This window comes from Cheilinus undulatus, linkage group 3, assembly GCF_018320785.1.
Source record: "Cheilinus undulatus linkage group 3, ASM1832078v1, whole genome shotgun sequence".
Classification (NCBI taxonomy): domain Eukaryota; kingdom Metazoa; phylum Chordata; class Actinopteri; order Labriformes; family Labridae; genus Cheilinus; species Cheilinus undulatus.
The window spans coordinates 15501803-15526565 of record NC_054867.1 but is presented as its reverse complement, the minus strand read 5'-3'; the positions used below and the strand labels follow the sequence as shown (position 1 = coordinate 15526565).

General features: G+C 39.5%; 1 protein-coding gene across 4 annotated transcripts in view; it reads right to left on the bottom strand.

Moving 5' to 3' along the window:
- Positions 1–349: 349 nt before the first annotated feature.
- Positions 350–24763, bottom strand: part of sema3fb (sema domain, immunoglobulin domain (Ig), short basic domain, secreted, (semaphorin) 3Fb) — a 97876-nt gene continuing 73462 nt past the window's right edge. For 2 of the 4 annotated variants that reach the window (XM_041782730.1, XM_041782732.1), the window contains 12 exons: positions 23649–23768; positions 23250–23389; positions 22063–22177; positions 12465–12534; positions 12223–12367; positions 11803–12025; positions 10684–10772; positions 9076–9117; positions 8268–8425; positions 7827–7909; positions 5793–5926; positions 350–4837 (listed from right to left, as the gene is read on the bottom strand). In XM_041782730.1, coding sequence (XP_041638664.1) covers positions 4388–4837; positions 5793–5926; positions 7827–7909; positions 8268–8425; positions 9076–9117; positions 10684–10772; positions 11803–12025; positions 12223–12367; positions 12465–12534; positions 22063–22177; positions 23250–23389; positions 23649–23768 — 1769 coding nt within the window. In that variant the 3' untranslated portion in view covers positions 350–4387. The remainder of the gene's footprint in view (positions 4838–5792; positions 5927–7826; positions 7910–8267; positions 8426–9075; positions 9118–10683; positions 10773–11802; positions 12026–12222; positions 12368–12464; positions 12535–22062; positions 22178–23249; positions 23390–23648; positions 23769–24763) is intronic. The other 2 variants (XM_041782731.1, XM_041782733.1) reach the window with 1 other exon arrangement.

Here is a 24763-nt window from a genome sequence, read left to right as displayed (position 1 = left end):
CTTTCTTTTGGCTAACTGCACTCATACCACCATATTTAGGCTACTTTGGCCTGCTTACTCTCTACGACTCCCTCTGGAAGCTGCTACTGCAACCCTCCTCCACCCCAGCTCCTCCATTATGCTACATCTGACTTAATCAATGCCATTATGTTGTCAATGATAACGGCTCTACTCTATTAACGCCTCTTGTATGCACAGGAAGGACAGGAGTGTGTGCTGTTCCTGCTTGATGCTTTCCATGAAGGCTTGTGGAAGGGTAGCGGATCCCAGAACACCCATACATGTTTGACCTTCCAGAGTTTTATCCCAACTTAAACAGTGAGTATCTTTACAGAAATGTTCATACATGTCTCTTTAACAGGTACAACTTTATTCCAAGGATCCAGATGGCTCTGGGCAGAACATGAACATCATTTATCAAGCCAATCACAATGAAGGGGGGGAGCATTCCATTCTTATAAAATATAGAGCTTTAATTTATTAGTCAGCAACAACAATGGAAAGGGGGATAGAGTAATTTACACAAGTCATTACAATAACATCACCTCTGTGCATTTCTTTTTTTCTTCTTTTTTCCTTAAAGATGATGATGCAAAAATACAAAACAAACACTCAAAAACTACGGACACATATTTAAAAATACTAACAAATTGTACAACCTTTCTTTGCATTTTTTCTTGACTGCATAAGCAGTGGACAGACTGAGGAGCAGATACAGAAACCCCTCTGTTCATTATGGGTGCATGGTCCCAGAGGCTTTCAAAATGGCTGAATACATGCCAGACATGTTTGAAAGCCTCTGGAATCGCAAAATGATATGAAAACAAGATTGCAACTTGTTCTAGGTGTTTTAAAGTCTTTTCTCCCCAGTGACAGCGCTGTTGACTTTAATTCATGGCTGTTGATACTAGAGGGTGGGCATAACAATAAAAATCTGTTAACTGTCACTTATCTTTAAATCAGACTGCCTTGGTCTCCATACTTTCCATGCCATTGTAATGTTTTGATTTCTACTTTTTCAGTCTGTGCTATCAAAAACATTTTTTGAGTTAATATAAGTGTATCTATTTTTCCATACACAGGGGAAATTTGACTTCTTTCAAACTTTTGTTTAGTAGATTTTCTCTATACTTGAACTTTCCCCTGGGGACTGCACCTTAAACCCCTAGAGATGAAAAAACAAAAACATAATGACCACACATTATCATATCAGAATTACAGTACAAGTACAGGTTCATGCACACAATGAAAGCCAGCTTCCCAACATTTTGGTTAGTGTCACAACATTGTTACAATGCTCTGATGTGTAAAGGGGCAATATTATTTTTCCACATATGAATGTCAGAGAAGAAAGAATAAAGATGCCTTTTGTGCTCAGAGCTAATAACTGCTGCCTCATCTGGCACTTCTTTTATCTTTGATTTTTTTTTTCTTTTTTTAAGAAATCAACTTAAAAGTTGCAGAGTGTGCTTGTTGGATTTGGCCAGAGCCAGTGTCCCTTGAATGTAAAAGAATAATGCCCTTTATACAAAACCATGACCCTTTATTGCACCATAACCTCAGTTCAAACAATGGTTTATCTTAGAACCAAAATATTACATGTCCCATTAAGTTTCATTAAAAAAAGATCTGATGCTTGCCTTTCTCTCAGTGTTAATTTTTCAAACTTGACTTCTCTTGTCTTTTTAGGGTGGTTTCACATTAAGAGGCCCAATCAGAGAGCACTTGATTCTTAAGTCCAATTTATTTGTGAACACATGATTACCAAGAGTCCACTCAAAGAGGGGGTCATAGACACGGTTCCCATGCACCAGACTGAGGACCATGGGAGATGTGATTGCAACCATGCCCCAGGATAGGGCACTTGTCAGTAAGTGGAGTTCTACAAGCAATTCCCAACATCTCCTATCTCTATTAGAAAATGTTTTGTTGCAGATGCCGTCACGTCACAGCGTCAGATAGGGGCAGAGAGTGTTTTCTGCAAAGAAGTGTGCATTTTATGATTATTCTATCTGTTCAGATTATGAAAAAAAAAAAACATTGAGCTACTTTTGAGTAGTAAACATTTAGGCAAAAATAAGGAAAAGTTTCTCACAGAGAAAAAGTGGCAAGCAAGGATTACAAGCCTCCTTGTAAAGTCTGGATGAGCAGAGTCAGCCAATGCAGTAACTTTTTGTCTTTATATGTATGTATGTATATATATATATATATATATATATATAAACATTTTGACTTCTCATTAGTGGAGAGCAGTGTAGTCATGAGAGGATTATTTATAAACAGGAATAAGTTGCGACATTGTGAGGTGGGACAAATAAATTGGGGAATTCATGTGAAATATAAAAAACATACCTTACCTTATTTGGAGAAAAAAAAGTTTGTGCATCTTTTAAAAACATTTGTAGTCTTCCCAAAGGGCCACTAATAATGACCTCAGGGGCCTAACCCCAACCCTCCAATTTAATAGCCTGGCGCTTGGAGGTCTATAGGACTGAGTCATTTTTATTATTGAATGCTTCCACCCCAGGTAATTTTTGTTAAGTGTAGGGGTCATAGTCAATGGGTGTTAACATTTTCTGATGATAATTGCAGCAAGTACCAACTTTCCTTCACTCCCATTTATTCCTTGTGGCTAGCTGTCTCTCACTTCCTGCCACCTATCTGGCATTCCCGTGTCATTGGGGTCACATCAGCAGGGTTGCCCACAGAGTTGGCTGGGCCGCTGAAAAGCCCAGAGAATGGACCCTCCCTGGTTTTGGTTTATTGATTGCATGTGTGTTGGCTCAGTAGCAATTGGGCTATCATCCTGGCTAACATCTTGGTTCTGAAAAGTGTATCAAACTATCACTGGGTTCTAATGTTGGAATTATTTATCTGTGCTACTTTTTAACTCCTTTTCGCCACTTTTCCCTGTGCATTTTTGCTACTTCTTTTAACCACTTTTAACTAGTTTTTGCTGTTAGTTGTCCTTCCTAGCCATTTTTTGCCAGTTAATTCTCATTTGTGCCACTTTTTGCCCATTTTGCCACATCTTTTTGGCACTTGTAGCTAATGTTTGCCACTTTTCACCCACTTTTTCAAGTTCAAAACAATTTTTGCCACTTTCCATCAATTTTTACCACTTTAAAAAACAATTTTTGCTGCTTTCTGCCCAATTTTGCCACTTTAAGTCATGCGACTTTTTCTTGCCACTTTTTACCTTTTTGTTTATTGCATCAAGGGCAATCTATATTCACAGATCTATGTCATTCTCTGAGCTGCATGGTGGATGTGGAAAAAGAAAGTGTCACTATTCTCATGAAAAAAAAAGACAGAAAAAAATCAAATAAATACAAGCAGGTTGGACTCCATGATTCACACAGGGTATAAACAAACGCCAAAGTGAGTGGTTCCCAAGGTTGCTTCTTCTTCTTTTTTCTTCTTGGCTGTTTGCAAACACCTATCTGCATACTGCCACCTGCTGCATCAGACTATGCAATATGCAAGTGTGCTCAGGTACAAAGAAGAGACGATGGGGGAGCAATCATGCTCAGTCACGCCTTAATGTGAAAACACCCTTAAACTTGAGTGCAAAGGCCTGATGAACCTTCAGGTACTCTGTGGAGTAAAATCAAAATTTGCCAAATTTCACTGACAATCCCTCAATCAAGTAGGGCAGAAAATAAAAGCAAAAGGCAAGCACCAATTTCATATAAAAGGCCCAGTTACACCAGTCAAAATATATTTCAACAGTCATCATATGTCTGGGTTCCCATGGAGAAACGATCATTTCCCCTCTATAAATGGGACCATGTGTCTGGTCCCCTCACAATATCAAGTCTCTGTCATGCAGCCACATGGAGGTTACATCGCAGACATTCCTGGAGTGTCCAGAAATCAAAGAGTCCTGGCATCGAGTCAAAGTAAAGAAGAAACAACAGAGATCCCATCACCTCTCATCAACAGCTCTTCCTCCTGTAATAGAGCCCCTCAGAGCTCGCCTCTAACAGCTTACATGCCTGATAACACATTCCTAACAGTCGCAGAGGTCATATGATTATGACGATGAGTTTGTAATGACAGTAACAGCAACAATAAAAATTAACAACATCAATAATAATATTTGCCCCACAGGTACCTATACACAAAGAGCATGTTTTTTTCTATAAGTACAAAGAAATCCACAGAATCGGACTATATACAACCTACAATAAATACTGTGTATCATATATCTTACTGCTGAAGAGGAAGTGTGTGGGGATTTGTTTGTAAGCCTCTTTTTTTCTCAGTTTGCGTTTTTTTGGGATTGTGGATTTTTTTCACGCTGCTACTCTGAATGAGTCTCTCCCAGTTTTCACAGGGTGGGGGGAGGGTGGCTGAGGTTGTTTTAGACACAAAGCTGGGCTCCTCATGTCTCTACCTTCTCCCGCCCCTCTTCCTCCTCCACCTCTCCGTGATGCCGGCGGTTGCGGGGTTTCTTCTGCTCCTTGAGCTCCTTCAGGTCTTTGGCCTTCAGGGCGCCCATCAGCGGGTCTCCATACTGCCAGTAGTCCTGGCAGTACTGATTAATCAGGCTCATCTCTGGCTGGCTCAGGATGGTCAGCAAGTCCTTGTACTGGCCTGAGCTGGGAGTCCACTGGGTGCTGGAGGAGTGTAAAGAAGACGGCAGCCCCCCTGCACCCTCTACAAGCACATTGTTGACAGCCCGGCTTGACAGCACTACCAACTGTAGCTTGACCAGAGTGTGTTTGAAGTTCTTCTCCGTGGCCGTGCACTGGTACATTCCAGAGTCAGAGGGCTGCAGAGAGCGCAGGAGGAGGCCCTGCTCCGTCTTCAAAATGCGGCCATCAGAGCGCATCTGTGGAGACAGAGTGGAAAACAGTGATTTATCCTGTATATAATAGAGTCAGACCCCACATCCTCCTATCTGGCCCCCAGAGCATCACCAAATTCAGAACATGCGCAGAGGAAAAGATATGTGGTGGTATTTTATTTTTAGATAAGCTCCCAACAGGTATTAAAACAACTCCAAAAACAATTGTGATTGAAACAGTTTCATCAAGATGACTTTATGTGTCATCCATTTTTTTCAGAAACCACCTGTCAGCTGTTTCTAGCAAATATGATGCATATTAAACACAAACTTACCATTCCATTCTTGATAAAACTATCATTTTAAGGCAATACATTTCAGTATAATCACGAGTAAAGTATGTGTAACTCTTCGAACTCATTGAATTCTCACCGAGGAATCTGATGAGGACATTTTAGCTTTTCAGCTCAAAATTTAAAGCAGCAGCATGGTCTGCTCTGCCTGTGGGAACAGAGAGCATCCAACAGAATAGTCTATAAAAGAAGAGCAGCAACACTACATAGCCTCATAATAAAACTTTAACTAGTGCCCCAGGGTGATATATCATAGCAGAGGGCTTGTTCACAGCTCTGCTTTATGTGTCCTTCCCTGGGGCCTGAGGACAGTCGAAGGTCTGCGTGAGAAATCAGGCATCATTCAATCAGAGCTGTTCATTTAATCATTTTAACATAAAATCTACAATGAATTACACAAAGGTCGTTTTTTTCTAGTGTCAGACTGCATATAAATCCTCCTCTTTCCAAGACAACAACATGACATTAAATACCCCAGTTATGAAGGGGCCCCCCCAGCCTCGACTGGGAAAAAAATAGTCACGCTTATCCATAAAAGAAGCTCATCTTGGTCTGACCTATGCCTGCAATGTTCAAGTCGCTTTAATGCACAGGATTTCTCAGTGTTTTTGCTCAATCTTAATTGAGTAGGATTTATTTTGGCTCACCTCTTTCCTGCGGTCGCTGTTATCTCTCTGCAGATGCCATTTGATGAGGGCATGTGGTGAGCGGGCCTGACACTCCAGGAAGGTGCTGCTTCCCTCCACCCCATACTGCACCATCTCCAGGGTATTCTTATTAGCTGTAGGGTGATAGAGGGGTTACCATGGCAACCAAATCACTCATAACCATAAAGGCCTGACCATAGAATTGGCTGGGCCCTGAAAAAACCCTGTGAATAGGTCCACTCCCAATTTGATTTATTAATGAGCTCAATGCATGAGTGTTGGATCAGTAGCATTGATGCTAGCTTCCGGGCTAGCAGTTAATTTATTTTGGAACAAAAAGTGTGTCAAGTTGTTATTGGGTTCTGTTTTTGAAATTATATATTCGTGCCCCTTTGTAACACCTTTTCCACACTGTTTCATTCATTTATACGACGTTTTTTTTTTTATACTTCAACCCATTTTTGCAACATTTGACCAGTTACTGCCACATTTTGTCAATTTATTTCACTTTTTAACCCCTTTTTATTTCCTTATCCAGCCGTTTTTGCAACATTTTGGCACTTGTTAACCATTCCTGTCACTTTTTTGCATCTTTTTTACCCTATTTGTCAATTTTTGCTCCTTTTCACTACTTTATGCAGCCAGTTTTTGCAACAGTGCCATCCTAAACCCATTTTTAACCTTTTTGCCACTTTTAAACCACTTTTCACTATCTTACTTGACCATTTTTGCAACATTTTTGATACTCTCAACCCATTTTTAAAAATCTTTGCCCCATTATGCCACTTTTTAACCCTTTTTTGCTACCTGATCTAGCCATTCTTGCATTGTTGCATTTTTTTGGCCACCCTTAACCCATTTTTGATAGTTTTTTTTTTTCACTTTTTAACCCTTTTTTACTACCTTGTCAAGCCATTTTTGCAAATTTTTTTCCACTCTTAAACACTTTTTAACACTATTTCACACCTTTTTTGTCATTTCTTTACCTTGCCATGGATGCCACTTTTTTGATATTTGCCACTTTTGCTGCTACTATTTGATCGCTTTTCTCTAGTTCATTCAGCCATTTTTGCAACTTTTTTCCACTCTTAAACCATTTTTGATACTTTTGCCCTTTCCTGCAACTTGATGACCCTTCCAGCACCCCGTTCACCCTTTTTCACTACTTTTTCTGCCCATTTTTTGCCACTTTTAACTCATTTTACTACTTTAGTAACATTTTTCCACTCTTTAACCACTTTTCTCTACCTATCCAATCATTTATGTAAGATTTTTTACAACTTTTGACCCATTTTGATCATTTTTGCCACTTTTTGACCCCTTTTCACCACCTTATTTATCCATTTAAGCAACATTTTTGTTTCTTTTACCCATTTAATGATACTTTTTTTTTTACCCCCCTTTGCCCCTTTTCAAACCATTTTTGCCACTGTTTAACCTCTTTTCACTACTTTTCCTGCCAATTTTTGCTACATCCAACCCATTTAGGCCACTTTAAACCCAACGAAGTTATCTCATTTACTTCTACTTTATTCTTTGGCATCTTTGCATGTGTGCGCATCGTGGCTTAGCTATGACATCTGACATTACTTTCCAGGCGGTTAAGTCAACATCTAATTCTGTATTAAGCACAGGGGTTTACACTCTGAAAAAGGCTAAATTTTACTACTGCATTGATAAATACATTTCAACTTTATTTTCTTTGATAAGTGCTACTATTCCAGTTAAATGTAAAATACGGTTAATTCAAATACCACAGATTACAATGGACTATGATTTTGCTGACCTCCTCATGGGACTCAAGTTTGGCTGGACCCCATAAAGCTTTCCCCTTTATCCCCCAGTAAAGGTGGCCTTGTTACCATATTCTCCTAAAACCAAAATCTCACTTGTGGCAAATCAACATCCTTTTTGATAGTGTGACCTTCTCTGATGACCACAAAGCTGCAAGAATACATGAATAATAACAATTACTGTTGCTATGACAACTGTGAGCTGCTTGAGGAAGCAGTAATTAAAGGGCCGACATCTTACCATTAGAGTTGAAGCCTCTGCACTGACGTATGGGGTTCCCGTACTTGACGTCCTGCCGCCGGCTCCGTCTAAACGGGTCAGACCAGTATTGCCGAATAAGGAGAGAAAAAAAGCATAAAGCAACTGCAAGCCATCCAAAGCCATCCAACAGTACCACAATAAAGCCATTATAGTATCACATTTAAATGATTCCTATCACCAACCTCCACCAAATAAAGTTATCACGATGCACCACAGGGATTGAAATCCATACCATTTGCTTGTTAATCTTATTATATAAGTATTGTTAACAACAGATCCCCTAAAAACCATGATCAGATCCAATAAAACAGCCATTCAGCCATCCAGGCAGTCTACTCGGAGCAACCATCCACTCACCAGTTAAACCAGTTAGTTAGTTATGAAGTTAGTGAGGTTCATGCTAATGCTGTTGGTGCTCACCTCTTCTGCGAGGCAGAGTAACGGGAGCACGACTTGCCGTCCCAGGCACAGTAAGGGTCTCTGGCCAGGCAGCAGTCTGCACAGGCCTCGCCGTACACATCACAGCGGTGAAGAGCCAGCTGGGTCAGCCCCAGCGTAGATGACACGTAAAGCTGTTGCTGTTGGAAGAAAGGAGAATGGGAAATTATGTTAAATATAGCCACTGGGGAACATGTTGATATCAGAATTTAAATAAGGAAAAGAAAAATTATCAAAGATTTGAGAAGAGCATTTAGAGTCAACTGTTTCATGCATCTCTGTCAATTCCTGTCTAAAAATTCAAGGTCAAAACTCTGGTAGCTCAAAGGCTCCACAATCCCAGATGGATGTAATGAGATAAGTGTAAAATCTGGTCCTGCTCCCTGCTGAAACAGCAGCAGGCTCCGGATCATCTGGTGTAATATTCAGCTCATCTCTTTCAGGTCGCCAACATGATTTTATGATCAGCTGTTAGAAATTTGTACCTCTGGCAGGCTATGTGTAATGAAAACTCCCTCTGAGGAATGATGTCATTGATGGAGGAAAAGGCCAATGATTTGAATCACATTTAAAGTCAACACTGAACTTGTAGTGTCTTTTCCATATTTCTCTCCTCATTGTCTCCTTTAGACTGACTGTATGATTTATAAAGGGAAGCAGCAGTAAGCACAGCTGCATACATGTATCTAGTGACCTTTTCAAATTGCAATAATTGCTCTTCCTTTCCTTGGAGGATGTATTTTTTTCCTTCTTTATTTCAGCACGGAAGAAGATTCACATCCGTACTTACTCTTTTAGATGAGATCTTCATTGTTGTAATCGGGGTCGGGACCTTGACAGAGAGGATAGTTTAGTGTGAGAACAGTGTTTCATTTTTAAGGCACATGGACATGTCAACAAAAAGGATGGAGCACAATGGTAATGGTACAAAAACAGAACTGTATTGTGGCAAATGGTCAAGCTAAAAAAGGGTCAAAGATTAAGGTGTAAAAAAGACAATATCAAGTGCTGCAGTCACAGAAAATACATGATGGAAATTAAAACATAAAGCAGGGTTTTTTTTTTTATTAAGAAAAGGATGTCAAATATTACTGGCATAATATGGAGAGATAGGAGATGTGATCATTTCTGCTGACTTTATATATATCCGCATAAGGGTGTGTATCTAAAAGAAATGACTATTTGAAAGTCATTAATATTATGGTAGTTTTAGTATTAATAGTAGGATTAATTAATACGGTTGTGATTTTTTGATGATATCAAAACATTTATGTTGGATCTTTAGCACTTGTGCTTGCATCCTGGCTAACAGTTTCTTCATTTAGGAGGTGAAAGGTGTGTAAAACTATTAATAGGTTCTGATGTTTGAATGCCTCTTTTTATCCAATTTAGTCCATTTTTTGTGTCTTTCTGCTTGTTTCTCGTAACACTTCTTTTTGTCACTCTTACCAATTTCTGCCCTTTTTGGCCCTCTTTAGCTACTGTTATCCCATTTTTTTGATACTTTTTGTCAATTTTTACTCATTTTTATCCACTTTAACTAATTTTTTGCTGCTTTCCTCTTCTTTGTTCCACTGTTTTAGCCAGTCTTACTAGTTTTTGCCTTTCTTAGCCACTATTATCCCATTTTTTAAACTTTTTATCCATTTTTTTGCCTCTTTCTAAAAATATTCAATTTTTTATCATTAAAGTTGTCCCAGTTTTCTGCTCTATTTTCTTTGATCCTGACATTCAGGTTGAAATAAAATAAGGTTATCACAGATTAACTCTACAGTAGACCATGATGTTGCTAACCTTCATGGTCCCCTGACTGGCTGGGCCCCAGAGAGCTCTCCCCTTTTTTCCCCCGTATGGGAGGCCTTGCATCTGCATTTCTTACTTTTATGCCACTACATAAGGGAAAATGCCTTTAACTGGCTGACAGATTTGCTTGGTGCTAGTTTTAAATGTGTAGCAGAAATTCCCCACCAACGGGCTCCTAATCAAAACAATAAGACAATATGATGCTCAGCTTTGTTTATCTTTGCTATTTACTTCTCATTTTGAATCAAGGGCTTTGTTCATTTAAAACAGCTCTCTTTAAGGTGTCATTACTAAAGAGTAAACCATATTTTTGAATCCAGTGAAGAATTTCATAAATGACGGAGAAAAGCCGTTAAAAGGTTCACGCTGATAGCTGCAAGAGTGCAGAGGCAGCTTGCAGTAGCAGTTTCTTCTACATTTTGCAGCAGCGACATCACATCCAGCATTTCCATGGAAATGATAAACAAGCCGTGTTTGTTATGGTGGCTACATCATGACAGCCACCATAACAGACACAGCCTGTTACAATTCTAAAAGTCAAGAATTTCTTTGGAAATCAAATATCACACACCCTCAAAAAAGAAAGGCCTCTCACCTTGAAAACCTCCACCTCCTCCAGTACCAGCTCCTCCGTCTGCAGGTCATCCCTGGGCAACACAATGACTTTCTGAACCGTTCCCTTATCTGTGGATGACAACACACACCTGTTAGCTGCATACCTGCAGCCTCACACCGTCTGCCTGTCAACAGCCCCTTCAATTCCAATTTTATTCTCTCAGCAAGCTTCCACAAGGTATAATCCTTACATCAGCAGGCTCCACTGTGCTCCTCGCCTCTGTTATGTGTTTTCTCTTTGGGTTGACCTTAGCACACTGCTGCTGCCATGACAAACCTCCTCTGTCATCTTCAGCTCTAGTTTTTTGCCTTACCAATCAGCCTGCATACAAAGATTCCCTGGGCTTTGCTGTTTGATTACAGTGAGGCATTTCAGTGAGAGGGACACCTGAGATTTATTTTGTCTTCTGCATTGAGCCTCAAATGCCACGCTGAATGGCTGCCGCTGACACTTGAAAGGACATGCATTCCACCACAGTGGCCTCCATCCCACATACACCTATTATTCCCCTACCCATAATGCACGGATGAGAGAGGAAGCCAGTGTCTAGGCGTCATATGCAACATGTGAGGCCTGCTACTGTCGTACTAAGGCCTGATTAAAGGCATGAAAACAAATAGATAATCTCTTTTGCACCAGTGGGCAGGATTAAGGTGATGGATACACCGACTGTACCCCCTGCCTTTTTTCTTCTTACCCCCTGCGTCTTTCCTCTCTCCCGCTGTTGATCCACCCCTGCCCTGCAGGTACAAATCTCCTGTTGTTTACTTCGCGTGAATAGAGTGAGGTACAAACCCTTTGATTGGTTAAACTTCCACCGAGCACAAAAGGCAAGAATTCTTTTCTCTTGATGATAAATGATTACAGGGGAGACAAGCCCTCCACTTACATGGGATTTACTCCCATAGGGGGGATTTTTGGTGCCATTACTCAACTTCCCACTGACACTGTTGTCACTAATCTGAATTTGGTGCACAGCCTGACCTCTGGTTCACATGTTAGACTCTTAAAAACAACACCAATAGAGCTGTTAGATGCTTTAGGCAGACAAACACTGAGTATTTTTATCATATTTAATCACGTATAAAAAACACTCACCAGTTCCTAAGAAGAGAACTTCATAGTTTCCATCTGCAGCCGTCACCTGATCCACAGTGATGGTGGTGAACTCATAGTCAACATTGGTCCGAACCACCAGGGGGCGCTTATGCACCGGGTACACAGCATTGTACATGGCAGGGTGATTCCTCATAAAGTTAATCACTTCATCTGGATAGTCCTTGGTGGACTTCATGTTGGGGGTGAATGTACCTCCAGGGCACTAAAAGAGAAACAGAAGCATTATAAGCATGAGCGATAGTCAAAACATTTGGAGTAAATGGACATAATCAGATAAATAAAGCATCCTAAAGACTGCATCTTGTTCAGATGGTTTCTATTTGAGGTCTCAGTCAGAGGGAAAGTGTTCTGCTGGTTTGGTATTCATGTGTGTGGGGTCAGTGTGGACTGAAAACTCACCGTGCCTGGTCGGGGGTAGGGAATCTTCCCTGTGTAGGCAACCCACTGGTAATTTGGACCCTCTTTGTGGGCAAAGGGTCCATTAAAGACCATGCGGATGTCAGCCATGGAGTAAACACACACTGCTGAGCCTTTGAAGACAGAGCTGTGAAAAGAAAGTCAATGTTGAATGACACAAAATCCATTCAAATCTGCCTGTGACAGGTGCTGTACATATACAGTATTTGTCATCATCCACTGACCCAGAAACAGAGAAGACTCCATAAATCACAGGATTTTTTGTGTCCTGTGTTGGCTGTATGTAAACATCTCCTGTAAGAGAAAAGAGAGAATCACGTCAGTGCAAACTGAACGGGTGAAGGAATCATCACGCTCCGCAGCTAAAGCACTCTCCTTTACTAATATTTACACAGCTTTCAGTCAATGCTAAACTCTTAGCCAGAGAGACCTCTAGGCTGCACCTCGCTGGAAGAAGTTATGCACAAACAAAAGAGCTGAACATTCATCCTGGATGGAAACACGTGGGACCCACTACTCTCCTGGATGTGGAAAATGAACAAAGTGGGACCTCTTGTTATGTCTGTATGCTTCCATGTGACCCACATATTTATGGTCGCACTGAAGGAAAAAAATATGTAGGCATACTATTTTCTCAAGGAAGACTTTATGCAAATGTTAATGGTTTAATGGATTCAGTTAATTTGGGGGTAGTTGGTCTAAAATTGTGATGTAAAAATGACACAAGATCCAGTGGTGCACGTCAGGGTATGCGCAAGACTGCTTAAGAGCCTTCTGGGGCCCAGCTAAATGGGGGGCCCATGGAGAATAGTTGCAAAGTTTTGCAAAAATGGGATGAACGAGGCAACAATGGGTTAAAAAGTGCCCAAAAATGGGTAGTGAAAATTATGAAAAGCAGTTAAAAAGTGGCAAAAATTAGTAGAAGGTGGCAAAAATTGGGAAAAATGTGGCAAAAAGAGGTTGAGAGAGGCAAAAATGGGTTAAATAGATGTGCTAAGGTCAAAGCTTTAAAATTGGCAAAAAACAGGGAAAGGTGGTTAAAAGAGGCTAAAATCGGATAAAACTGGTACAAATTTATTGCAAAAATTTCTTACATAAATGGGCAAAAAAATTGGGAAAAATGGCAAAAAGCAGTTAAAAATGGTGAAAAAGGTTAAAGACGTCACAAGTTGTAAAAAAGAGGGTGGAAAAGAGGTTAAAAAAAGGCAAAAATAGGTTGGAAGTGACCATTATGGGTTACAAAAATGCCAAAAATGGGCAAAAAAATTAAGAAAAGCAGTTAAAAAGTAGCAAAAGGTTGAAGGTGGCAAATAACGCAAAAAAAGTGTAGAAAAGTGGTTGAAAGGGGAAATAGGAGACAAAAATACAAAAAATGGAGCAAATAGGTGAGAAAAAAATTGTGAAAAGTAGTTAAAATGGCAAAATGGGTGTAAAGTGACCAAGAAAAAGGCTAAAAATGCAAAAATGGGTTAAATGTAACAGAAATATGAGTAAAAAACAGCCCGATAAAGTCGTAGGAAGGGGTTAAAAAGTGGCATACATGGGTATAATATGGCAGAAAATTGACTGAAAGGGCAAAAATGATAAAATGTGTTAAAAGTGGTAAAAAATGTAAACATTTTCAGATAAAGTAGTAAAAAGGGTTAAAGGATGTAAAAATTAGTCAAAAGTGGAAAAAAATGAATGAAAAATGAATGAAAACAGCATTAGAAAATGTGACTTGTAAGCTGCTCATCTTAGTTTCACATCAATCTTTACCTGAAGTCAAACAGAAGTTGTTTTAAAAGTACTTATGTGAACTAAATATAGCAGTCGATAACAGGCTGTTTATTCTTTGCTGGATGGGTGACTAATTTACTGGTATGTACTCATTTGCAGGCACCGCCAGATCACTAATATTATCCTGAGGAAGGCGTGAATGTCTGCTCCAAAATTCCTGTTAACCCTTTAATTTAAGTGCCGACATAATTCATCCAAGATCTACCAGTTAACTGTAGACTAAGGTACAAATCCTTTAACTGTTGTTTCTCTCCTTCACTCATTTTCATATCCCACAAACATCCCATTAAAATCACAGCCAATCACTTTACTCAAGTGGAAAACAAGGAAGTTCACATTAGGTGACTTTTTGGAGAAACAGCTACTTGACCTTGAGCTCATTTATCATCAAATCATCTTCAATGAAGCGATCTAAACCTCAGCACCTGAACCATGATATTTTACAGCAGAACTCAAGCGGTCTGGTTTTCAAGCCAACAAGTGAGTTCTGAATCACCTGAGATGAATCCTGAGGACACTTTAAACATGATGTGGAAGGATTCTCCTCCCATGTAGTTGTCTTTATGGGAAAGGAAATATCTCTTTTCTCCCTCAGGAGCACTGCATCCCATAGCATTAAGCCAATTTTCGTGGTCTCTAAATCAGACAGTCACATACTCTGTCCTACAGGGCTCTGACATTCAAACAGGCTGATTTAGACCAGCCTTTTGTTGATACTGAGGAAAGGTCCACAGCAACAAATAAAGGGAAGCTAAACATGTGATGGGTGATAAGTCTCTCTACTGTTCAGTACCTGACCTAAATACTAGTCTCAGGAGGCATGTTCACGGCCGACAATAGGACAACAGCCTTCAGCGTGAAGCAGAGAATGAGCTCGCAACCTAGTTGAGGTGAGAAATGGCAGTGGAGTGAAGAAGTGACTGAAGTGTTAAAGCTGGAAATGTGACTATGAGAGCTTGGTTAGTGCAGAAACAGAAGGCAGTTGTCAGGCTTCTATGATAGATAAATGAAGGGGCTAGCATTGTCTTTGTCTTTTTGGCTTTGTTCTGGTCCAGCCCTCATAAATAAGTCCGCACAGTCTTCCTCTAGGGACCGTCCACTGCCTTGAGTTTTTTCCTTATTTCTCAACAGATAACCCACTCCCAAATCCACCCATACGAGCACACAAAGAACACAGGGCCATCTTCCACAGCTGCCACAGCAGTGGAACGGTCATGGGTTTGCATGGACGCAGTGTGGTGGGCTGTCATGGGTGTCGCACAACAGATGATCCTTGTCATGACATACATCTGCCGTACTGCAGGAACATACGATTGCACGCAAGAAGTGTGCGTTTAAAGACGAACCACAGCTGAGATAAAGACAGAGCTACCATATATCTAAAACAGATGAAGCCTTCAAGATAACAATGTAAAAAAGCTTTGTCATTGGCAATAAAAGCTGTCTAATAAGGCAGTGATAACACAGATTTTTCAATCCTGATCATAATCCAAGCCAATTCTCAAAAAAATTGATCGCCTTTTCTTTCTTAATCCAGACCTTCCTGGAAGTTCCATCACTTTTCACCTTTTTCCTCCATCTGACTCCCTCAACTGTCATCTGCCCATTCATTAAAGGCTTGTTTTGAAATGTTCCACGAGGAGATTCTTTCTATTTTTGAAAAGCCTTTTCCTGCTGTCCTCTAAATCATTGTGGCTAATTTAGGTCCATGTTGTGCAGCAGGGCCAATAAGCGCTACATATTCCAACTGTAAAAACTCCCCAGGTCTCAGGCGTGCTTTGCCATAATGCCTTTCTGCATGAGACGACCGCGCCAGCAGCACAGCTGCTCCAGCCATTTCAACAAGCTGCTCAGTAATGACTTGCAGAGTTGTTTTATTAAAACTCTTTAAGAAAGGGGGGAAAGTTTAAGGATCTTCTCACTCAGGCATGGCTAAATGATCTCTCTGAACTCTCTCTCTGAACTTGTCCTGGCGCGAAACAACCTTCCTCTGTGCAGCATAATTCACTACAGTGCCTCTTTACAGCATGCTGTGCATAGCCAACAATATTCTAAATGAATAAAACTAAAAAAGCAATGTGTGGTTTTTAGGAGGTTGGTAGATGGGGTTACTTCTTGGCTTGAATGGTTCCTGAAGTTTGAACAGTCCACAAAGTGTGTAGTTTTTACAATTTAGTGATTTTACTCATTAAAAACAATGTGTTGAGTATTGACTGTATATTCTGATATGTCAACTTTACTTCCTTTAAATGTTTCCCTTGTGATGATGAATTACTGTACTTATTTAGCACAATAGTGAATATGTTTGCATTTTAAATGGTTAATGTTTATTACAGAATAACCAAACAGCTTACACTGTAAGAGAAAATAAGCAACGTCAGGAAAATCAAAGATTATGACATTTATTTAACACTGGAAAAAGGAGCTTGCCATGGATTAAAAAGGAGAATAAGGGAATGTTAAAAAAGGGGAATGTTTGATAACAAGAGAGGAGGACTAGTGTTGATTTAGATTAAAATTTGCATTTACTTTGATTCACATTTGAGTCATCTTGACATTTATAGTTTGAGACTTTTTAGTCACCGAAAACTCAAAAGTGTTTTAGTCCAGTTTTAAGTCAATAAAAGTTCTTATATTTTAGTCTCTACTTTGAGTCAAATTTATTATCCATGATCTCACTTAATAAGCCAAATTGTAAGATTAACTGTCCAGTATCATTGAGATTTACTACCCTCATATGCCATTCTCAGACAAGATTGTCTGATAGTTTGGTTACAAGAAGTCATAGTTGTATTTTTATAAATAAAAACGGCAGGAAAAACAAATAATGTCAGGTGGCTTGGGGATTTTTTTTTTTTGTGTGTGTGTCAAATTTAACATCTAGCAACCTGACAAGTTCTTTATGGACAAAAAATGTCTTCTCACAAAAATACTACTTAACTATTACAGATTAATATTTCCTCTTGTTTTGGCTAAAACATTTCAAATTAATTCCTGTCCAGATCAACGTGACCAAATATTCAACTGTTTTCATGATTTTAACCCTTTGAATGCCGGTTTGAAAACGTGGTGTTATTTACATAAATCACAAACAAAAAAAGAGTTCCTTCCAATATAACACATGGTGGTGTAGGTAATTTTTAAAATTATAGTCTTGGATGTGTCAAAGATTAGGAACAAAACTGAGTATGATGCATGAGTAGTTTGTTTTGTGGTGTCGGATTCAAAACTTTCATTGTGTTATGGCAAAGAGAAAAACGCCATCAAAATGGAAGCACATTTTTGTCCACAAATGGCTAATTAAGGAGTCAAGTTTAAAAATTGAACACCCACACAAAACAATAATGCATCTTTATCACTTTTGCTGCTTGAAATAATCCCCCAGCCACCTGACATTTAACTTTTAGAAAATAACTCATTTTATGTGATTTTTTTTTTCATAAAAAACAATGCTGATTTCTTGTAGTCAATCTGCCATTTGAATGGTTCAAATAAAGCATGCAATTGATGAGATTGGAATAAAGAAATGTGCAAATTATGGACTTTAATGGCATTTTAATAAATGCATTAATGCTGACAGCCCTAATATGGTTAGAGCTGGATAATCTCAGTGGGCCACTGTACTTTTCCTAGTAGACATGCACAAGGTGCAATTCAATTTGATGAAGTGAGGATGCCCAGATTTGCTACAGTTGGTGGCAACATCCCCCTTTTAGCTAGTTACTGTGGACCCTCATCCTGTTAACCTTGCTAACATGAGAACAAGCCGCTAACTGTTTATACTATTGAAAATACAGACAAACTTTTTAGCTCTGTACATTTTATACATATTCTACTTTGAAATAATGAGATGAGATGTATTCCTCTAACTTACGGTGATATCTAAAGGTAGACAACAACATCACTCCTGCTATGCTTAGCATTTATACTACTCTATTTCAGGGTCAAAGCCCTGGTCTGGCCCCACTGAGGCATATAATTGCAAAGATATATTGATCTTCAACCACATTATTAAGGCACGTTAGACCTACTTCAAGAAGACTGATTTAGTAAAATTTCAGGCAGACTGTGTTTGCATGCCTTAAAAGATACTGTTTTTTACAGGAAAAACATATTGTTAAAGTTTTTTCCAGCTGCACTGTAAATGCACTGATTTAATACACATGAGAGAAACAAATCTCCCTCTTTAAATCCTGTTAAGAAGGCAAATGAGCATAATTCCCAAAAACTCAACCTTATTCTTCTAAAATTCTGTAAGCAATAGTCAGAACTAATTTGCCTTTGTGGATTTCTCAAATCTAACTCAGATCAAAAACTCCAGCAACGTATCTTAATAAACATTCAAGATAGTAAAAGTAAAGCCAATAGCATGAAATTCAATCATATCCAATTTACTATCCCCTCTAGGAGTCCTTGGCAGGTTGGCGGCTCTGCAAACTGATATGTGCAGTCCTTCCTTCCCTGTGGGAATGTGTATCCTCTCATGTCTGTCCTTGGTCATTCGCTGACCTGTTCAAGAGCACGTGTAAATCCTCTTCGAGTAATGTCCTTAAAAATCACCAAGTACTAAAAGCTAAAACACTCTCATAGAAACACTCTAAGAAGTTTCCCTCCTTAGAACAACACATGTTGTTTTAAGTGGAAATAATTTAGATTATCTGTGGCAAGACACAGACTCTTTTAGAGCTGCAGGTGTGTGAAGTTCAAGCAGGGAAGCAGCTCTTTGATTCATGAGATTGATTCTACAGCCTTAGTGCCCTCATGCATCAGTCCATTACCAGTCTGTTAGAGATCAATGAGACCAGAAGAGAAAGAGAGGCTAACGGTAATGCACGTTTTTGTTGGTAGTCTGGTCTGCCCATCATCAGGCCTCCGCTTGCACATAAAAACAGACTCTTTTGTTTGAGACACACTGAAATAAAATGACAACTGCAGTTATGTGTGTAATTTCCATTACAGTGTGCTGTACAGGCCATATGGTGGGAGTGGGCTGCCATATGGGCCAAGGATTGAGCTCTGGTGTGTGTTTACACAAGTACAGTATTGGCAGGTGCTGGGGTAGAAACAGAGCCTGTAGTGGACGGTTCTCTACTCTTTTAGATGTGATCATAAATGACAGCAATCTGGAAAACAATACGTGTGAAATAAATCAAGGATTGACATTTAGTCTTTTTCTTTGCCATTTGATTCTAGCTGTCAGAATGATTAAGTAAAAAAGGGAGATTTAGGTGGGTTGAATGGTGGTGAAGTGATTAGCGCTGTCGCCTCACAGCAAGATAGTTCCTGGTTCAAATCCTTGACGGACAGGGCCATTGTGTGTGGAGTTTGTGAGTACTCCCACTGAACTCAGGCTTCCTCCCCGGACCAAAGACATGCTTGTTAGGTTGTCTGGTGACTAAATTGCTCGTAGATGTGAATATGACAATGCCTGGTTGTATGCCTCTGTGTTCACCCTGGCGACTAATCCACAGTGTACCCCGCCTCTCACTAAATGACAGCTGGGATCAATCCCAGTCACTGAAAACTTGTGGATGTGGCCCAGTATGTGAAGCAGGTGATCTCTAAACCAGAAGGTCAAGGGTTTGTTTCCCAGTTAATGCAGTCACATGTTGACGTGTCCTTGACCAAGACACTTAAGCCTCGTTTCAATGTATAATTGATGACTGTATATCCATAAATATACAAATTATGCCTCCTGGTGTCCAGTGTAAGGAAGGGTGCTTCTTTATGGATGGATAGAAACCTGATCGAGACTACCTGTAGCCATTGGGAGAAGATAATTTTTTCCATTTTGCACCATTTAATAGTTTGGAGTATGTGTTGACAGAGTACACCAGGACAAAAACAGGTTGAGTATTCCAAATCAAGAAATAAGTGAAGAAGTTGATCTGCCATTAACATACCATGTTTTGAGAAATATTCTCTTAAAATGTGTATGAATGGACAAGCAAACTAATCTGATCTAAATGGTTTAGCCATTCAAATGTTTGTTTGTATGTTAACTAATCTATTTTATCTAATTTTGTAACTTCTCCTTTTTATGTAAGAATATTCAATGCCAATTCCACAAAAGTTGGGGGACTGTCTAAAATGTAAATGAAACAGAATGCAATGGTTTGTGTACATTGTGTATCATCCCCTTTTCTATTAACAACTAGGAAAGCAATCGGAGAGCGCAGACCTCCGCCATTAGCCCTGTCTCCCTATAGTACAGAATCCTTTTAAAAGTTCCTGGATCCAGATGGTGATCCCGATCACTCCCAACATTGAATCACTTCCTCCTTATGCCATTTCCTACATTTCCTGAAAATTTCATGAAAATCTGTCCACGACTTCTTGAGTTATGTTGCTTACAAACAAACAAACTAACTAACAAACAAATGAACAAACCCACCCGATCACGTAACCTCCTTGGCAGAGGTAATAATCTAGGATTCTAGTTGCTCACCAGTCCTGGGTCTTCTTTGATAGATTCTTAGTCTTATAATGCACCAGATGTTTCCCTTTTGGTGAAAGGTCTGGACTGCAGGCAGGCAAGTTCAGCACCTGGACTCTTCTACTGTGACGCCATGCTGTTGTGATGGATGTGGTATGTGGTTTAGTATAGTCTTGCTGAAATAGTCAAGGTCTTACTGGATAGAGATGTTGTCTGGATTCTAAAATCTCTATATACTTCATCAATGATAGTGTCTTTCCAGATGTGTAAGCTGTCCACGCCATAGGCGCTAATGCAACCCCATACCATCACAGATGCAGGCTTTTTAACTCTTTGCTGGAAGGTCCTCTTGAGTCCACAAGACATGGTGTCCGTGGTTTCCAAACAAAAATTCAAATTTTGGTTCATCTGGCCACAGAACAGTTTTCCATTTTACCATTTCTGGATAGTTTTCACATGTGGCGTCTTCTTTGCTTGATACAGCTTTAACTTTAATTTGTGGATGGCCTGTTGCCAGTTAACCTAAGTTGAAAAATGGTCCTCCAGCTGTTTTTCATTAGCACCACTAACTTTTCCAGCCTGTTGTTGCCCCGTTCCTACTTGTTGTGATGTATTGCTGCCATAAAATTCAAAATGTGTGAACAAAATGTCTCAGTTTCAACATCTGATATGTTATGTTTTATTGTGAATAAACTATGGTTATCATTGCATTCTGTTTTTTGTTTACATTTTAAGCCCCACCTTTTTTGAAATTGGGGTTGTATTTCAAACTGCCAATTCTGATTGCACTTCATATGGACTGATGAATCATGCTGTATTTCATATCAAACTAAATAATCTGACTGGTTTCATTTCAAGCTGAAATGAAACCAGTTAACTAAGCTAACACGCCTGTTAACTAAGCAAACACACTGTCACACGGTCTCTCAGAAGTCATTCAATTCAATTTTTTCAACGTATTCTTCTGGATAGAAATATAAACACTGGTCATCTCACCACTGTAAGCATGCATGAGTGGAAACAAGGCCTATGGTCCAACCTCCTCCCATTGTGTATCCATGTGAATAAATGGGATTTATTAATACTGATAATCTCTATGTAGTAGCCTCTGTCATTAATGTGTGAATGTGGAGTGAAAGGGTGTGAATGGGCAAGTCTGACCTGTTGTGAGAAAAACACTTTGAGTGATGAAACAACTAGAAAAGTGTTTTATAAGCTCATCTTTCCACAATTCACTGTTTACGTTTCTGTAAGTTTGTAAGAAGAATCAGTTTAACTGCAGAGACCAAAGTAGTCTTTTTTGAATGATTTTCAATCCCACATGACTGATCAGTTCATAGAAACATAATCTGCATGTTAATTAATAAATTTGTTTTGTTTTCCACCAAAGATGTGTGGGATGTACTTTGGCAAAGCGCCTTCAAACACCATCCACAGAAAAAAAAGAAAAGAAACAGAAGAGAGGACATTATAGGCCTCACAACATGTTTGATTGACAGGGACATCTATACAGCCCCCCACCTACACAGAGTGACCCACTGCTCACCACTTCAAATGTAAATCTGCTGAAAAAAATCACAGCATAATGACAAGGTCTTTGTACTCACGGAGCTCATCAAAGTGCGTCTCCATGCCGTCAGCCCCCGGCACCGAGCAGATGAGTCTGGCCTTCAGGAAGGTGCTCCACTTGTTCACCAGACAGCAGTGGCCTCCATCATCGTTCTGCATTTGAGAACAGTTTCTCCATCAGTCACTTCAACTCACATCTTTTCTCTGTCTTCCTACTGACAACAAACCCAGGTGGAGCTACCCACACACACTATACAGTACATGTTGGTTGGCAAAGCTGGGGGTGCGGGGAGGGGGATTGTAAACACTGACTCCTCCTATTTAGACTTCCATCTGTGGTGGACCAAAGCCAACATTTATCCCGGTAAGAAAAAGCTGAGATGAATTTATGCTTTTACATTCTTCTCTATAATCAGCATTTTGAAACACTGACTCACATTCTTCATTTGCTTCAGATGGTTCCCTTTGCAGGAGCAGAGATTTGCATAATTTCCAGTTTAATTACAGTTATTGTCTGAGTCTATTCTAAGTGGTGCAGAGTGCAAAGAATGGCAGTAAGGGTGTCCAGATGTGTGGTGGTGCAAGAATGACAGGACCGGGTCTCTCTGGAGGCTGCAGCAGAGCCCACTGAGAGTGGGATGAGTGTTTGTGTGCCGGGTCAATGCCTGACCCCCTCAAATAAATATAATGGTGAACAGCTGAGGCGAGGAGCACACGTACAGCAAATTTTCTCACTCATATCCGTGCTTTTGCACCGACTGTAAGGCTCATACATACATGCAAACCCACCTACAGTTACACCAGACCATCTACACACTGTAAGATGCCACTAAAGCTTCCAAGGATATTTGTTGTTGTATGTTTTGTTGGTCACTTTTTCAAGTGTATACAAGTTTAGTGAAAATTTTTGAGGGAACTTGAAAAGGCAGTGTGTTATTGGCTGCCGTTTATACAAAAGAGTTTAAGGACTAGCAGGGAGAAGAGGTCAGAGGATCACAGGGTCAGAAGTCAGAGGGCAACCTTACAGACAGAGGCATGCATTGTAGACAGGAAGGTTAAAGACACATGTGGATTCCAGCACATCAGCGTTGGCCAAATACTGCTTCTGTGACTGTAAACATTTAAACACTCCCACTGGGAGTCCCCAGCCTGTTTTTAATATCGATGCAGGCTGTCTATTAGTTTTGTTTACACCCAAAAACAAATCCTCTCACTGTTTACACACCAGGCAGATGCGTCCTATACGGGACTGGGTCACTGGAGTCTGACCCATCTCAGAGGACTTCTCCCGGAAGAAGAAATACAGCTTGTCATCATTTCTCTCCGCACTGTCTGGGATCAGGTGGACGTGTATGAAGGTGGGGTCTGTGGGGAAAAAAGGTGATGAGATGTTAAGGCCAAGAGTGGATTTGGGAAAACATCTGGCTGAAATCGTATAAACTGTGGGCCTTTCTTGTTTATGACTTGTTGAAGGATTCTAAACATATGCAAACATTAGAGCCTTTACGTTTAAGCTTTACATTTGGAGCTTATTTTGCATTGTTTAGTGGATAATCGTGCAAGAGAGTTTAAAACTCTGGATGAAAGCCATGTGAATCACTTATAGACTTAAAAAGACATTTACCATTTAACCATCTGGAGTTGTACTGATCTGTTCGCATGGCCGTCTTTGTTCCCAAAGTACGGAAAATGGCAGAGTCTGTTCCCATAAAGTCAACATAGACCCCTGCATACAGCTCACCATCTGTAAAAAACAGAGAAATGTTTACTCAGAATTAACAGGACTTGAACATTATTTCGGCACCTTCCTTTGCACTAAGCACCAAGATCCTTATGTCAAAATGTATATCTAGAACCCATCATCTTAAGGTTCTTTAGAGAAAGGCACAAGAGAGTCATAATGTTTTTAAAGCTACAATATGTAGATGTTTTTGCCCTTAAATGCCTACAGCAATTAAAAAAACATATTTTTAGGGTTGAGTCTTGTCTTTACATTCCGTAAAATATTTCCAACCACTTTCAAAGCCAGAAAAATTCTCCAGTTATATTCTCTCGTGACACCGCATGTACATTAGGATACATCATAATTTGGCTTTCCAACCACATAGAATTCTTCTCTAGAAGTTTAAACAATTTGCGTCGAATGTTTTTATTCCCTTGAAAATTTCTTTTGGATTTCACTGAAAATTTGAGGTAATTTGTTTGGCTGTTTGGGGTATATTTGGTAGAATTTCCATGATTTTCTACAGATTTCTTGTGGAATTCACTTGTAATCTGATTGGAAATTTTGGGTAGTATTTGCTTTGAATTTTTCAGGATTTTTTGTTTTTTTGGGGAGGAAATGTTAGTATATTTCATTGAAGTTTTGGTGAAATATTCATTAAAATGGTTAGGTATCTTTATGGGAATTCGGTGAACTTCCATTATTTTCCCATGGAATTTCGGTAGAAATTATTTGTTATTTGTTTCGAAACTTTGGTTGACATTCTCTTGTAGCATTGGGGAATTTGATTTGAAATGTTCTGGAATTTTTATGGAATTTTTGAGAAAAAGTATAATTTTAATATTTGGGATTTTTTTCCTAAAGTTTCACTGAAATAGTTAGGAAAACTTTTTTAAGGTTTAGCAAATTTTGTGTTTAGGAAATCTTAGATAATTTAAAGGAAATTTTCCATGACCAAAACAAAAAAATGTATGGAATTTTTTCACTTAAGGTCCTGTGGTCTGTATTTAGAAAAA